This window comes from Sceloporus occidentalis, unplaced genomic scaffold (genome assembly GCF_023333645.1).
Source record: "Sceloporus occidentalis isolate IW3139 unplaced genomic scaffold, rSceOcc1.0.p SCAF_4, whole genome shotgun sequence".
Lineage (NCBI taxonomy): Eukaryota > Metazoa > Chordata > Lepidosauria > Squamata > Phrynosomatidae > Sceloporus > Sceloporus occidentalis.
In genome coordinates, this window is record NW_028316984.1 from 163519266 (window position 1) to 163537437 (window position 18172).

Below are 18172 nucleotides of genomic sequence, written 5' to 3' on the forward strand. Positions count from 1 at the left end.
CCAACACCACCACCTAGCCTTTACTGTAGTGGTGGCGGTGGCAAGGAGGCCGAGACAGGGAGGGAAGGAATGAGGGAGGGAGGGATGGAAGGAAGGAAGAAGGGAGGGAAAGAGGAGGGGAGGAGAGGAACTTATGTCCCCAATGGCAGCACGCATGGACGTGCACCATCATTGGGGACAATGAGACTTGAGCATACGCAGATTTGGGTATGCAAAGGGAGGGGGTCCGGAACGGATCCCCTGCATATACCAAGGGCCTACTGTACCTAAATATAATATATGTTTATTCATATACTATATTGAGTCAGGGGGACAACATCCATGTGTAGATGTAAAGGGCAGTCCTAAGGGTAAAAAGTTTAAATATTGCTGCTTTAACCCATTAATTATATTTTATACCTAATGTTTGGATTGAAATGGTCAGTCTATGTAGAAGAGTGACAGGATAATGAATCACTGTTGATTTCTCCATGACCACCTAGGCGCTTTCAGTACCATTAACCATGGCAATCTTCTGGATTGTTTATCCAAAATGGAAATCAAGATCATATTTTAGTGTGTTTCCATGCCCATCCAGTGATCATATTCCAAGATGTAGTGCTACAGGCTTGCTGTTTTGCTCATCACCACCTGTGTCATGGATTTCTACTCTTTTCTGCCTTTCCCCCTTCTGCTTCATTGAGAGTGTTCATCCAGAGTAGGGTATGATTAACATGCAGTTGATACCCAACTCACACTCCCTTTTCATTTAATCACCATTAATTCTGTGATTTAGGTGAACAGTATATGTAATATTTTCAGTGCACACAAGCTCTTCTAGAAGGAATATTAGGTCATTTCACCAATCTATCCTTTTTTCTGGAGCAGATGTTGGAGTATGAATATGAAGCTGATATGGAAGAGGTCTATCGTGCTAGCTTGTTCAAAACCTTCAAAAAGACTTTGGATGATGGATTCTTTCCTTTTATTATTCTTGATGCCATCAATGACAGAGTACGCCACTTTGAGCAGTTCTGGAGTGCTGCAAAAACGAAAGGATTTGAGGTACACATTCTTGGATAATCCCTCTAATTAGCATTTATAAAACAGACTTTGAGTGGCTTCGAACTATGAATGTCAATGCCAGACAATAAGTAGTCAAAACAAAACTACACTTAAATGTCTATAGGATAGAAGGCTGACAATGCCTGTGAATACCAATATTTGCGGATGCAAACCTCAAGGTATTATTGAGACCTTAGTGGAAGAGCATACGCTTTACATACAAAAGTTTCTAGGTTGAGTTTGTGTTATTGTCAGATCTGGCTGCAAAATATTTCCATTTGAAACTTTGGCAGCTACTCCAGTCAGTACAGACAGCATTAAACTGGAATAGCCATTAATGTAAGGCAAATTTCCATGTTTCTTTCACTAGCCTGAGTTGGGTTCAAGGTATCCCTCCTAGGGTATTGTACACTCTGAGGTAGCAGAGAAGGAAGGCAAAAAGAAAGCAGAAAGCAAAATGCAAGTTTAATGAATCTCAAGAGCAAGGCCTGAATTAGATAGTTGCCCAGGCAGACTTCTATGTCTTACCTGGCAGCATATCTAGCCAAGCCATGGGAGCTAGAACTATCAGGTTTCTAGGGGCACAGCCATCATTAGGTTTTTGGCCAGCTGACAAAAATCATTTCAGTTCTGGCAATATTTACCTTGCTGTAGTGAAGTTTTTCCTTAATGTGGTTTATGTCATGTACTGAAGAATGCTTTGATTGTCAATTTGTGTTTACAGTGTTTTTTCTTTGTACAGTGTGCCCTTGGTATCCACTGGGGTTAGGTTCCAGGACCCTGCATGGATATCAGAATCGGTAGATGCTCAAATCTCATTAAATACAATGGCATAGTAAAATGACCTCCCTAATATAAAATGGCAAAATCAAGGTTTGCTTTTTGGAATTTATGTAATTTTTAATATTTTCAAGCCATGGACACTTGAATCCATGGATAAAGAATCTGTGGATACAGAGGGTTGACTGTAGTATGATTGTATTGCTGTGGTTATGATGGTTGACCAGTTAACACTTTAAAAACATCACTAATAAAGAGGCATGAAGATTCAGGAAATAATGAATAGACATGAGCCTTAAGGCCACTAGATTTCTAGTTTGGAGAGTCCAAACGGATCCTAACAGTTCACACATATTATTTCAGCCTAGTCTATTCCTTTGTACAGTACACCCAACTTACACTGGAAAACACTTTTTATGGATTGTGGACCATGTTGGTTTTGATCAAAACTCTCTTTTCTTCCTGCATTCTAGGTTTACTTGGCTGAAATAACTGCTGACAACCAGACCTGTTGCAAGAGAAATGTCCATGGACGCAAGCTCAAGGAAATTAATAAGGTAATTATATAAAGATGCAAAGGCACAGAAATCTGAATTTTTTTTCCTGAGGGCGTCTGGGGGCGGGTGGGCATATCTGTCTCTTATGAAAGGATTTGTGCAAGGTCATAATCTTTTAATATTTATTTTGCTAGCCAAAGTATCATGTAAGCTTATTTCTTTTGCTTACCTTTTTATCATTCAGCCTGTTCTGATTTGAAAGTCTACTGCAGGGTGGTAATTGAGCTGATAGCAGCATTTAGTGGATAAACACTTATAAATTTTAGAATAGAACACTTTTGCACAAACACATGTGCACATGTACATATGTCAAAATTCTAATCTGTTTGTATTTAGGAAAAAGTTAAATTCCTAACCAAAGATAATACAGTGGGCCCTTCCCTTACGCGGGGGATCCATTCCAGATCTCCCCCCCCCCCCCGCATATGGCGAATTCCGTGTATGAAAACAATGGGGCACATGCTTGTGGCAGCACGCCATACACTTTATTGTTGTGCAGCTTCAGCATAAGCTTGAAGCCATGTATAGTGCACTAGTGTACTGCGTGGGTGCACTGTAAGTTTCTTCTGAAAAAATTGTATGTTGTAGATCCTTAAGTCCCATTTTCATTTTGCAGATGGCTGACCATTGGGAGGTAGCACCTCGTCATATGATACGTTTAGATATTCGTTCTTTACTACAGGATGCTGCTATTGAAGAGGTGAGATTTGCAAGAATCTTAATTTATGCATATAAATACAAGTGACAGGGGGAAATGTGAACTGTGCTTATTAAAGTAGAAACGAATGTTTATGGGGTGCAGTGTCATCAATATGCAGATGACACTCAACTCTACTACTCCTTCCCACCTCAATCCAAGGAGGCTGTCCTGATCCTAAACCAGTGTCTGTCTTCAGTAATGGACTGGATGAGAGCAAACGAAACTTAATCCAAACAAGACAGAGGTGCTTCTTGTCAGTCGGAAGGCAGATCAGGGAATAGGGCTCCAGCCTGTGTTAGATGGGGTCACACTCCCCCGAAGGCACAGGTTCGCAGTTTGGGGGTATTCTTGGAGTCAGCTTTGAACCTGTAAGCCCAGGTCTCTGCTGTGACCAGGAGTGCTTTTGCACATTTAAAACTTGTACACCAGCTGCACCCATTCCTTGAGAAGCCAGATTTGGCCATGGTGGTACATGCCTTGGTTACATCCCGTTTGGACTACTGTAATGGACTCTACATGGGGCTGCCTTTGAAAAGTGTTTGGAAATTTCAGCTGGTTTAAAGAGCTGCTGCCAGGCTATTAACGGGGCAGATTACAGAGACTATACAACGTCCCTGTTGAAACAGCTTCATTGGCTGCCAGTTTGTTTCCGGGTACAATTCAAGGTGCTGGTTATTACCTACAAAACCCTACATGGCTCAGGTCCACACTATTTGGCAGACCGTTTCTCCTGGTATGAACCAGCCTGGACTCTAAAATCCTCTGGAGAAGCCCTTCTCTCCATCCCAACACCATCACAAACATGGTTAGTGGGGACACGAGAGAGGGCATTCTCAGTGGCTGCCCCTAGACTCTGGAACTCCCTGCCCAGGGAGATCAGAACGGCTCCCTCCTTGATGGCCTTCCGCCGACAGGTGAAGACCTACCTGTTCACGCAGGCATATAGGGAATTGCTATACTATTTGATGTTCTTTTGGTGCCTGTTTATCAAACCATTTCCTGTATTGCTATGTACTGTATATGCATTATCCTACTTGAGAGTATGTATTTTCCCTGGAAAATGATTAACCATCCATTATGAAGCCAAGCCCTCCCTCCAGTCCATCTGCCTTGGTCCAGGCCTCGGAGGTAGAGAGGAACTGCTGGACCTCTTACCCTTTCCCTCCACCACTCCCTTCTCCTTCTGTGTCATGTCTTTTTAGATTGTAAGCCCGAGGGCAGGGATCCGTCTAACTAAAAAGACTGCATGTACAGCGCTGTGTAAATTTACAGCGCTTCATAAATAAAGGTTAATAATAATAATAATAATTACAGGCTGGGATGTTGGACTAGTTTAATCATTCTTTTTAATGTACGTCATTTATTTATTTATTTATTTTAATGTTTTTAATTGTACTTTTTGTTTGTTTGTTTTTTAATGCTGTGAAGCTGCTCTGAGTCCCAGTCCTGGGAAAAGAGCAGGATACAAATAAATAAATAAATAATGTGGAGTTTAAGTGCAGATTGAACAAGACATTGTTTAGTGAAGTTATAATCTGGAAAGTGTTAAAATTCTGGGGAAATTGCTAACTTTTAAGGCAGTCACATTATTCTTATGAGAGAATTCATAGCAATTTGCAGTAGTTTGACAGTGGGCCTGAACAAACAGGCCAAAATAAAGCTGTTTCAGGTCACTTTGAATGTATGCTGTTTAAATGACACACGCATCTTAAGAGGCCAGAAGCTATGCCAAAGCTGCGCTCCAGTCCTTAGGATTGGAGCATGACCTTGTCACGGCTTCCGGCCTCTTAGGACGCATGCATAATTTAAACAGCATCCCTTCAAAGTGACCCGAAGTAGCTTTATTTTGGCCTGTCTGATCAGGCCCTAAGATAACAGTAAAAGGAGCAGTAAGAAATTAGTGAAGATCCTCACTATGTGAAAGAGAATACCTCAAGAGTTAATAAGCTTCGTTCTATGACAATGTGAGCTGCTACCTTTGAATCGTAAAGAGGTTTACAAAGACACATACTGTGTAGATAAGAAAATACATATTATACAAGGAATGTTTCTGAAGACATTCATGTGCTCGTGTATTTTAAACCTGTCTACTTATATAAATAAGGCATCATTATGGGCATTCTCTATAGTGTGTGTTCATTTCAGGCTGTTTTTAAACCAAAAAAGTTAGTAGCAACATATCACTTGGTATGTGAATGTATGTAGAAAAGAGAAGCAAGCTGAAACATTTTCCTCTCATTCTTAGTTAAGAAATAAAAGAAAGCCTAGAATACAGATCTTATACTGTATCACAATCTTTGAGTGAATCTCAGAAAATGTGTGTTTGTTGTTTGAATGCATTGTCACTGCTGCAGTGTCTTTCACAGGTACATTTTATAAGTAGATATACTTATATATGCCTAAGTATAAACCTTCATCTTGTCTTAAATCCATTTTTATTTTGTATTGTCTTAGGTGGAGATGGAAGATTTTGATGCCAACATTGAAGATCAGAAAGATGAAGAAAAAAAAGATGCTGAAGAAGAAGAGAGTGAATTGGTAGGGAAATTCATCAACCTGTCCCAGCAACAAATGTATTTTACTACTGTGACTAACAGGGATTCTGTCTTTAGTAAAATACAACTGTTTGCCTCCAACCACTCCCTTTACTCTACCTGTTCCTGCCATTTTACCCAGTTGAAGAGAATGCAGTATATAAATTACTGTTTAAGAATTTCTTAGCCATTTTTGACAACTGTCAGTACTGAACTTATTCATAGTTGAATCTGGTTAAAGTTTTTCCTAACATTTTCTGTTAGCAGGAATTATAATCCAGAGAGGGCTAGCAGTATGTCTTGAAAATGCTAAAAGTTTGTAGTTTGATCCCTTGGAAGAGATCAGATTTAAATGTTTTCAGTGTAAAATAGAGATTTTCCTTGAAATATCTAATGTAAAAAGGGGTAGTCATATTTTTCTTTTCATTTTGCAGGTTCCATAAGAGCTCTTTAATTGTTTTGTCTAACTGTTACGAATATAGTCATCCCTCCACATGTGCAGGTTAAGCATTTGCGGATTTGATTATTTGTGGATCACTGTATTTGCCCCGTCACTGAAAAATTATGTTCTCTATAGACATCTATAGGTTCTCCAGCATAATTCTATGCTCACCTTCTGGTGAAAGTTGACCATAGAGTCACACTGGAGGACCTACAGGTGTCTAGAAAAGTGTTCTCTTAGGGAAATTAATAATAATAATAATAATAATAATAATAATAATAATGGGCCTATGTTCATGGTTTTTCTACTGCAAGGGGAGCTACACCCCTAATGCCCATGAAAGTTGAAGGCCGACTATATTTCTCATAGCACAGTCCTGTGCCTCTTTACTCAGAAATAAGCACCACTTTTCCCAGTGGGGTTTATATATAGAGATATGCACATAGGATTGCAATCTTTGAAGATCTTGGGACTTCATTTTTACTTAGTTGATAAAAAACACTCAATAAAAGGCTAATTCATTCTCCAGTTCGTTAAAGAGATTTACAAAGATTTACAATCCTCAGTAGAAGATTCTAGTTTCCTGCCTTCTCCAGCACAGAGCAAAATCAACTTCACTGTAATCACAAATGTTCTAGCAGAGGACAGTAATCTTCCTCCAGAAACGTAAAAAGTAGAGTAGGTTTGACATGCAGTCCACCTCGTTCTTAAATGACTGTACTGATCTTGGCACCATCATACTTCATTTGATACCTTGATGGAGAAGAGCAGAGCAGTTCATCTCTGGCTTTCCATCTGGCATGAAGACTGCTTTGAGAGGGGTAGATATTTTACGAAGAAGCAAGGTCTCTTCTGCTCTATTGAAAAAGATGTAATACTTCATAGGCCCATCATGGCATGGTCCCAGGGCCTAGGAATCAGTGATCTCCAGTTTGAGATCAGCTAGAATCCAAATGGTTAAAGCATTTATAAAGATGTCTTGGCAATGTTCCTGTAATTGCAATCAAAGTGGATGGTTCCTTGAGATTCTTCCAAGATGGCAGATGCACAAGGTCCATCTAGGACTATGCTCTCCTGCAAACTAGTTCAAAAGCTGTAAGCTTTGTTTGAAGACTGTGGAACCACTGATGCTTTTCCCAGGAGAGTTCATTTTTATCTAAGGTGATTGCTTCTGAAAATGGGAATGAAATGCTTCGAGCAATGAGGAAATAAATCCACACTAGGCTGGTCACAGAAGTAAAGCTTCCCTACATAGAGCTGGATAAAATTTTCTGCCTGCACTATAATTAGTCAATGTGATGATCTTCAGAAACGGGGGGCAATAGAACGTAGGGTTCATACCCAGTTCAACTGCAACCTCATTCCTAAATGAATTGTTAAACAGATCCTAGTGGAGTAGAGAAGAACACAGGTGTTTCTTTTCCTTATGTTAAATGCATGGACTATCTTTTATCCTCAAGAAGGCTAGAGGACTCAAAGTTTCATGGTAAAAACTTGCCAGCTTGGCAAATTGTTTTTGCCCAATCAAGACAAGAACAAAACCAAGAAGAAATCAGATAACCATCCCATGGGTAAATCTCTGGCAGGTGAGAGGTAGGTCGTGGCTACAGCTCTTCTACCATTATGGAAATCTACAGTCACCAATGATACTGTCCTTCAAGACAGAACAGCTGGCTTGTGCTCTGGAGCTTGTCACTATGCCGTGGTATTTGTTCTGTGTCTCTGCACAAGATCAAGCAAAAAAACACCTGAAAGTTCTGGATTTTATTTCGTGTTTCCTGCACATAGGATCCATCTGGGAAGCTCCACCATTCTGAAGGCATGATTCCCATGTGTGCACACACACCTACCCGAAAACACCTTCTGCACATCAAGTTCTTGAAACAGTAATTAAAAAGGATTCTGTACTGAGGTGGTGGAAGTGGGCAGACTGACTGCTGGTTTACCCAAGGTTACTGATGTTCGCGTATAGTTGAAACATCAACTAGTTGATCAAAGGGAATGGTTCTGTATCAGAAAGAAGTGTAGTCAGATTGCCTCCTCGGACTCTCTTAAACATTTCTAGCTTCTTGTGTGAGGTGTCAGAATTAAGGAGATCATGGTGGTTTCACTTTGGCTACAGAGGCAATAATTTCACTGATCTGATGTTTGAAATCAGGAAATATGTTGTTCTGGCCAACTGAAGTGGAATACATTTACTCAAAAGAAAGGAAAGCCCAGATATATGCTGCCAACTACATATCAGTGAAGTGGCCTCTTTGGATAGAGTTATGAATTCCTGCCCTTTTGGTCTTTAAGCTTCGAGAGCAATCCAGAACGCATAAAAAGTGAAAACTCACAACATTATATTTCCATATAAATATAATCAAGTTGTGTCACAGACACACTCACACATACTGTATACAAACATATATATTTACAGTTCCTAATATTTTTCCAGTAAATTAGGATAAAGGCCTTTTTAAAAGCTTGCTAGTGATGTGCTTCTAGCTGGTAAGTCATCACTCATTTGTCAGATTTTTTTGTTATTGTTGTTTTTGGAAAGAATATAGAGGCTACAAGCAAAACTGGTTATCACCATTTTGAATAATTGTATTGTGAAGCAATTGTACACACAGCAAATGCACAATTATCACATTTGTAGATTATCTATTTGTGAAGTTGCTGTTCTTTAGGGTACATTGTGAATTGTATGAGAACACATGAATTATGTGAGGAATTAGGGACTGCATACACAGTGAAGCACTGTGCATACGCTAGGATTTATTGATTTTGTTTGCAGTACTTAACATCATTATATGCTGCTGTGTTCCTCTTTATTCTCATTATTGAGGCTTTGTACCAAAATGAATTATTGGATAAGCCTTCCATCAACTGGGAACTTTAATGTTGAAGATACATGTACATGGTAAATTTTTCAATAATATACTGTAAACCTGTGCACCAAAGAAAAGGAGTGTCTGATACAGAACACTCTGTATTTTTCTTTGAAGGGCATCACATTTTTCAAATCTGTTCTTATATAACCCCTGGAGTTCCTTATTTATAAGTGCGCAGATCCACTCTCATCAAGTGGATTGAGAAACACAGTGATCATTTAAAAGTCTAGGGATGGTTGCCTCCCTGAGAAGAGTGGTATATTCTATAGCATTTCACACTGATTCCCTTCTCCATGTCTGGCAGAAATAGATGGGCTGGAAGACAGTAGTTGTTAAAAATCCAAACAAATTAGTGAGCACTATTAAAGAAATACTTTGATTTATTGTGTACCATTCACATATATGTAACTGTCAGAGTCTTGGTGTAGTTTTTCTGGGAGCTGGCTGCTAACCCATTGAAGGACAAAGCAAGAACAAGCCTGGAAGTGTTAATGACTTCTGAAACATCTTCAAAGTATCACATGGATGGACACACATTAAAGACTCAGTATCGATACATATGACTTTGGTAAAGTTGGGCCACCGTACCTGAGGGTCTTGCCCCAGCAATGTCCATTAAACCAATCATACTGAAAGGAAAGATTGCATAACATATCTTCTAGTCTGCGTAGGTTTTAGTTAGACGTTGTGTAATGTAGTGGGTCTGTTATGAGAGCCAGTTCGTGGTATTACTTCTACATGTTAATAGTTTTGGAACTTGATTCTGTTACTGAAGCCACGTTGCCAATTTACGGATAATTTGTTCTAAGTCACAACTGCAGTGGTTTCTCATCTCTTTAAGAAGATGATTTTTGCTTTATAAACTTGCTTTCTTTCTTTCTTTCTTTCTTTCTTTCTTTCTTTCTTTCTCTTATTTCTTTCCTTCTTTCTTTCTTTTTGCACCATAACTAATCCCTAGTTCTAGGTATTAAAGCAAGATGGAGGGTACCTGCAGGGCAGTAACTTGAGCCTTTCTATGCATCTTTGTAATGTATAGAATCATAGAATTGGCAGAGACCACAAGAGCCATCCAGTTCAACCCACTGCCATGCAGGAATACACAATCAAGTATCACAAAGTGATACTGAAGTAGCAACAGATTGCTTTGGAGAAGGTTCCTGCAAATAGTCTCTAGCAACTAAAAGGATATGATTTCATTCCTGAATAGATGGTCCTTTTCCGGACTGCAACTGTTGTTGCTATGCATCCTTTTGTTGACTGCTCTGTACTGTTGGAACTCAGAAAGGAAACTGATTTTGCCATTGAGGTTCTTTTCTGTTCAGCATGTAGAAGACTGGTTGGTCAGACTCAGCCTTGCAACTGCCAAGGCTTCTAAGTATTACTACTTTGTTCTTATCTATTCTTTTCCTTTGTTCTGGTTTTCATATTGTTTCATTTTCATTCTGTTTTTGCCAGTTTTTATTTCAACTCTTCAGAAGTTTTATCGTATCTTTTTATAAACTGAAACTTTTCCCCCAGTGTGCCAGTATCTAGTTCCTTCAAACTGGACAGGAATTTTCATCTAGAACAGTATTCAGGCCATGCTCTTGGAAAGGACAGCTATCCTATTTCTGATTTCTGCTTAACTGGCTGCACAGAGACTTTTGCACATTGTAAAACTGTGTTAGTGAATTGGTTTCTTCTCCAAAATTAAGATTGTATCACAGAAATATAATAATAATAATAATAATAATAATAATAATAATAATAATAAATTATTTATTTATATTTCCCGCCTCTCTCTGCTGATCGAGGTGGGATTACAACCGAATAAAATACATATAAAATACAATACAATGCAGCAGTAATAATAACTTCAATAAAACTAATTCTATTCTAATATGACAGTTTTAACAATAGGATTAGGCAATAATCATAGTCAAAGGAATGGAGTATTAAGATGGATGGATGTCCTATATAGGATCAGATGGATAGACCTGCTGGAAGAGATCCATCTTGACTGCCTTCTTAAAAGCATCCAAAGTGGTAATAAGATGGATCTCCTCCGGTAGGCTATTCCACAGTTTTGGAGTGACGGCAGAGAATGTTCTTTGAGAAGTCATTACCAGTCTGGTCATTTGTAATTCAAATAAGTTCTAGGGGAAGTGTGACCCTGTCCAGGACAAGTTGACAAATTTCCTTCCCCGGACCTGGGGTTCCTATCGTCAGTACCTCTGTTTTCTCTGGATTCAGCCAGAGTTTGTTTTCCCTCATCCAGCCCAAGACAGGCAGCTTGGGCCCAGCTTACCTGAGGAAACGCCTCCTCCCATACAGTCCTTCCCACACTCTCAGGTCCTCTGGGAAGAATCTACTGCAATTAGAGAGAACTAAGCTGAAGGCGACTTCCCAGAGGACATTCTCTGTTGCCGCTCCAAAAATCTGGAATGACCTGCCGGATGAGATCTGCCATCTAGCATCTTTGGAGCCCTTTAAGAAGGCAATAAAAACAAATCTCTTCTGGAAGGCCTTCCTAAACTGATTTCAGAATTTCCCCTCCATTTGTTTAGCGGTATCCACCAGACTTTGATCTCGTTTTATTTTATTAACCATTTTATTGGGAACTGTTCTTAATGGTATTTTAGGGTGGGAGGGAGATTGATAGTCATGTTTGATTTTATTGTTTTTGTTTGTTGTTACCCACCTCGATCCAATACAGGGAGAGGAGGGATACAAATTATTATTATTATTATTATTATTATTATTATTATTATTATTCAGAGGAAATATGCCATCCTTAGTCACTGCAACAGTCGGAGACATAGAGAACCATATTTGGGTGTCATCCACATACTGATAACACCGCACCCCATGTCTCCGGATGATCTCACCCAGCAGCTTCATGTAAATGTTAAACAGTATGGGAGCCAGAATGGTGCCCTGGGGATTCTACTGGATCATACCAAAGCCTTGTCTTGTCCAGTATCCTGTTTCCCATAGTAGCCAGACAGATTCCATTGCAAGCTCAAAGGCAAGATTTGAGAGTAATAGGGCCTTTCCTGTTTTAACTTCCTTTCAATTTTGTATGCACACTTCCTCTGATCTTGGAGGAAATACATATCCATCATGACAGTCATAGACTATTATATCTTTTTGAATTGGTGCTATCAGTACACATGCAAATGAAATTTAGAAAAAAAAATTAAAATAGTATGACCCTTTATTAGTTGGAATGCCTAATTTATTTTTCCTCTTCAAAATATCTATCCATTTGATAGATTTTGTTCCTTATGAATTAAAAACTGATTATTTTTATGAGGAAAATATAATGAAAAATCCAAATCTTCTCAGAAAAAGTTGAATGTTATTTGGAAAAGACTACAACAGAAGTATGTGTGCATAAGAATTCTATCCAAAGACCTTTCATTACTTGTTCAGTGAACCTATTCTGCTAACTGCTGCCCATGGAGTGACTTTAACAACTCGTTTTTCTTTCTGAAAGCTGTATGAACAGAAGAGAGGTGAACTAAAGTCATCAATTGCAATATGTACTATCTTCAGTGCTGCAGCTGTTTTCAGTTTGATCTTAACCAAAGAGCAGTCTGAGGAGATACAAGAGGAGATAAAAGAACTGACTGAAAGATAGCCCAAGTATAAATGTACAGTGAAACTGACAACCCAGTGATATGTCACAACTGGAGAATATCCCAATAGTAGGAGGTTGAATATAAATTCTCCTGTTGATATTTGTTAACGTAATAGCAATTTCTTCTTTGTGGTCTTTGTGACACACATGTGTGGGTTATTCTGCACCTGGCAGAGAATTTCAGAACTTTCTAGAGCTGAGCAACTTCTTTTGGTGGGAACCTGCTCCCATCTCTACTCAGGGTACATGCCCCCATGCATCTCCATTTTGTCCAGTGTTTCAGTTGGATCTTATACTTCTAGAGCATTTCTAAAGAGCAAATACCCACTTCATTTGTCTTGTTCTCTTTCTGTTCTTCTTTCTGCCTCCCTTTGCATTTTAATGATGGCTCTTTGGGACATTTCTAGGCCTGTGATCTAAAAAACGTTCTTCTAAAGATAATTTTGGCTGCATGTTTGTATGTGCGTGTCTGTGCTTCTGTGTGTGAATCCTATCATCATACAAACATTTTTGTTGCCTGTTGTACCATGAGAAATCCAACATCATTGACACAAAGGTAGCAGATACACTTGGCTGTGTAATCCAGAGTCCATTATTGAATTTATTTATTCAATAATCCTAGTGTCTGAAATACTGTGAAACATTGGCATACCATAAAACCCTGCCAGTATACCTACTCTGGAGCTTAGAAAAACTGAAGGTCCACTGCATCAAGAGCAGGAGTAGAATTGGGCTCCCTTCCTCGACATCTACCTTCTCCTTTCTCCCGACAACATGCAGGCTGCCTGCTCTGAGGCCTCCTGCAGCTGCAGTTACCATGGCTGTTTCACCCCCATTTTCAGTGATCACTGAAGAAAAAGAACAAAGGTAGCCTGAACTGCTTGCAGACTACATTAAGAAGAAAGGGGCAGTGGCAACAGCAGTAACTGAGCATGATTGGTGGTAGCAGGAGGGAGAATAGAGCTCCTATGCTTACATAAGGATGTATTGAATGCCTTCTAATATAACATTCCAAAATATTATTTTGATAATGGAACTGCGGTTATTCAAGAATAATGCCCAAATGAGATCCTAGCCATTGAAATTAGAATGATGATGGGTTGGAAGCTGAAGGAGTGAAAAAGGCATTTGGATGGAGCTATTAGGAAATAAAGTATTAAAAGTTCCTCCTTTGCTGTTTTCAACTTCCAGCATCCGCTTTTTATTTTTAAAAACTTACTTTATGTAAGTTGGTCTTGGATATTTACGGTAAATGAAAACATTCCCATGAAAGCAAAGGACATAAATCCTAATATACTCTCCAGAACTATTAATTTTATTTGTATGTGCAAAGTACCCAATTGAGTATAAAATATAAGTTACTAATTTTAAATGTTTGGTTTCTGCTTCATCATACAGACTAATTAAAGCAGATGACATCATGAACAATAAAACATCAAAACACATAAAGAAAATGTGAAAGTTTTCATAAGTTCAGTAACCAAAGGCAGCATAATCATATCAGTGTAAACATGAAAATCAACTATGATTAGCAGAAGGGGGAATAATCCATAAATGATAAAACAAGGAAAAAGAATCAACTGTCACCTCAAATAAGATCCCAGTTTTTGGCCAACATCTGCAGGCAGTCTTTAAGCAATGGGAAACAGCAACTTGAATTGAAGTGGGCACCTGACTGGTGACCAGTGCAGATGGTGATGCACACACATATTCCTTTCAAACCACCACTTTACTGTATTCCTTTCAAACCACCACTTTGTTCAAATCATCTCTTTTACAAAGCTGAAATTGTGTTACAACATGTTCAGGAGAAGGAGGAGCAAGAACTTAATCTCATTTTCTAGCACAGAATTTATTGGTGGAATTTCATAGTTTTTAAAACAACGTTACTTGTGGATTCTAGGCTTCTTCATATATCTTGTGTTGGTTCAGTGCCAAACTTGGCTGAGCATACACATAATACTTGTCATCAATAATTATAGCTGCTTTAATCGCTTGGAACATGTGAGACTAGGTTAAACTTAAACAATCGCTGATAATATGTTCTTCATGCATATTAAGTTTTTTCTTGATGCTTTTAACCCAAGAAGACTGAACATGATTTACAGATATCCAAGCTATAGAAGAAGATGGCTATTTCATAATAATTAAATATGTATTTGTGGATTATACTGTATACATTTACTGAAGACAAACGAGTAACAATGGTACTCCTGCCCTAGTGCTTCAGAAACCCCTTTTCCACTACACCATATGCTCACTTCAGAAAGTTGAGCATTCTGATGCACAAGGATGCACATCTGTCTCTGAATCTTGACAGATTAACAGAATGTCATCTTAAACTACTTCAAGATGTATGGGATGCCTATGTGTATCATTATTGCTAGAAACCAATTGAAGAGCTCTGTAGTATTGAGGTTTCAATATTATTGAGCATTATCTTCTTGCACTCAGTGCAAAGTAATTATGGCATTTTGCAGTACTTTACAATTTCATATCTTGTCTCTCAGTTCAGAGTTCAGATTAAGTTTGCCCCAAGGAAATGTTTGCAGTATAATGCTGTTGCAAGTTAAAATGTGTGCTTTGTCTTCTATATCTTTCTCTAATCCTTCGAGCTTCTCTCTGTATATGATTTAGGGTTACATTCCGAAAAGCAAATGGGAGATGGATACCTCTGAAGCAAAACTAGGTGGGTATTTCTTTTCTTTTCTTTTTTTAATCTCTTGAAAAGATTTGCACAGCTACAATATACTTCACTGAAGGCTTGCCTATGATAAAACAAAATGAATAAAATTGAGCTTTTCTGAAAATATATTACCCAATGATATCTGTAATATGCAGCTTGGCTTGTGTAGTTGCAAGGCACCAATAATCAGATCATTAAACTTGTATAAGATTTTGTACGGCTTGCGTAATGCCTTTATCAACAGGAAGAATTTATAATATCTTCAGTGTGGTGTAGTGATTTGAGCGTTGGACTACAACTCTAGTGAACAGGCTTCATGTCTCTGCTTAGCCATGGAAACCCACTGGGTGACTTTGGTCAGATCCCACTCTGTCAGCCTCAAACCCCCTTTGAACAAATCTTGCCAAGAAAACACCATGATTAAGTCGCTTTAGAGTCACTATAAGTTGAAAACAACTTCAAGATACACAGGAACAACAACAAAATGTTTCTCACAGAATTTCCAAAGACAACAGGAACCAATATGGTTAGTCTGTGTGCATTGTTTAGCATTATATCTTGCCTTGGCATAGTTGGGAGTCAGCAAGTAACCTCCAGTATTTCAAAGCATTGCTATATGAAAAGCTTTTGTGACATCACTGACTGTCAGCTCATTCTCTAATTGTATTGCAGTCTGGTGCTTCTAAGAGAGAAAGGATAAAAAGCCCCAAGTTCCTCTCATTTCTTTTTTTAAAAAATTGGTTGCCTTTCTTTATACCATGCGGTTTTCTTATAAAACCATTTTTTGATTGAACGGTTTATATATATGCTTCTTGATTTTGAACTACAGTCGTCCTCCCAATTCATGGGAGATCTGTTCTGGAACTACCATCACCCGCAAATCAGAAAAAATGCAAATACTCAAGTCCCGATTGATTATAATGGCCAAGCGCACCATGCGCCATTTTGTCCCTCCAGGCTTGCTGTCCCAAAGGATTAAGGAAGAAGTGTATTTATGACCAGTCAAATCAGTGAAAGAAAGGGATTCATTGTAAATTATTGTCATGTCTTAAAAATAGACTACAGTGCGCCCGCGTTATATCTGGGCGCAACATACTCAAAGCCTCGCACTGCCCCGGAAGAAGTAATGGGGCATGCAGACACGCTGTGCCACAGACACAAGCCCCATTGCTTCTAATGGGGCTTGAGCACAGACAGATTTCCCCTTACATAGGGAGATATGGAATGGATTCTCCATGTAAGGGGAGGGCCCACTGTATACTGGAAAAAAAGATTACTATTTGCTCCTTTTTGCTGAAAAATGTCAACTGCAAGAATCAAGAACATATATTGTATATATAATGCTGAACAATAGTGTATCAAAGAAACTCCATTACACTTCAGTTTCTATATTGCAAACTGGATTAAATAATTGGTACATGCATCCCAACATCATCCTTGGAAGCTTTGTTATGTAAGATATTATGATGGGACTCCATTCCCTGGCACTATTGGCATAAAAAAGCTATTTGACAGTTCTGGTGTTGGTATGGTCTGTTGGTAAGCTGTTGAAATTTGAAAAGAGCATAATGGCTTAACAGCTGAGGTGTTTCCAGCCAAAAAAAAAAAGTTGTGCTGGAGAGTTAAGTGGAAGTTGTTGGGGAGGGGAGTGCTAAAGAAGGTAAGTAGATCTACAGAATTTTGATTTTCCTGTGGCTTGAGTCAAGTGCTTTTGTCACAATTGTGTGATACAATATAGTACAGTATCTTGATGAATTTAACAAGTAGAAGTGCACATATTTTACCACATATAAAGAACTCTTGTGAACCCGACACAACAGATATTAAGTTTTCCCTTTTTCGCACACAGATTTTATGTACATAAATATATAATCTGAAAAACATTACAAGCTCACTCAGGTTTTTTTTTCCAGGAAGTTGTCATAATAATAATAATAATAATAATAATAATAATAATAATATTTTAGTATACCACTTTTCCATAGATCAAAGTGGTTTACAGACCATATAAAAACCATTAAAAACATCTCATAAAAATAGATAAAATCCACTAATACAAATTATACAAAATCTGAACACAATCATTCAACAGGGTAAGGCAGAGAATCGATGGGGACAGGAATACACAGCTTCATTTTACAGGGGAGAAAGCTTGACAGAAGAGGAAGGTTTTGAGCCTCTTCTCAAATGTTACCAGGGAGGTCACAAGACGGAGCTCCTCGGGGAGACCATTCCAAATTTGTGGGGCCACCACTGAATAGGCCATCCAGGATGTAGAAACATGTTTGGAAGATGGAATTGTTGCTGCTGAATGTGTTTGTCTCAGTATCTAAGTAGTTCCATGTGCTTTCATCCTTATATAGTAATTAGACATTCAGGAGCTTGACATTGTTGATAGTAATCCTTGACATGTACCAAAAAGGAAGATCAACACAATTTGAGCTGCACAGAATACACTCAAATATTCATAAATATTGAAAAATTGGTAAGGCTGCTCTTTATCATGTCATAGGGATGAAATGCCAGAGAATTAGGTATGAGTCCAAGGATTCTTGTAATTCACTGGTAGAGAGCAGTTCTCTTATAGTGGTGACCAGACTACTGGATGTACGTTTTATGTAATGTGGTTGTGTAAGTTCGTGAATCTTTGGTTGGTAGTTTCACACATTTGCTGTAGCAGCAAGCTTTTTTTTTCATGGGATTGTTACAAATAAACCAATAATCTGAGAAGAGTGGTACAAGTAAATTGAATGTTAGTTCTGGTAATGAATTACTGAATTCAGGCCCTGAATTTATGTCTTTAAAAATATTTGTGTCTGTTGTGAATTGTGGTGGCTTGTACCATAAATTCATCAGTAAAAAACTGGAACATAGTTTTAAATTCAACAGTAAAAAAAAAAAATCACAATTAAACAGCTGAAAGGGGGA

General features: G+C 38.4%; 1 protein-coding gene across 6 annotated transcripts in view; it reads left to right on the top strand.

Annotated features, from left to right (window-relative positions):
* The window catches only part of YLPM1 (YLP motif containing 1), a 92748-nt gene that overhangs the window by 65104 nt on the left and 9472 nt on the right, over positions 1 to 18172 (top strand). For 5 of the 6 annotated variants that reach the window (XM_089522213.1, XM_089522214.1, XM_089522210.1 and 2 more), the window contains 5 exons: positions 868 to 1044; positions 2298 to 2381; positions 2998 to 3081; positions 5536 to 5619; positions 15196 to 15247. In XM_089522213.1, coding sequence (XP_089378339.1) covers positions 868 to 1044; positions 2298 to 2381; positions 2998 to 3081; positions 5536 to 5619; positions 15196 to 15247 — 481 coding nt within the window. The remainder of the gene's footprint in view (positions 1 to 867; positions 1045 to 2297; positions 2382 to 2997; positions 3082 to 5535; positions 5620 to 15195; positions 15248 to 18172) is intronic. The other variant, XM_089522211.1, reaches the window with a different exon arrangement.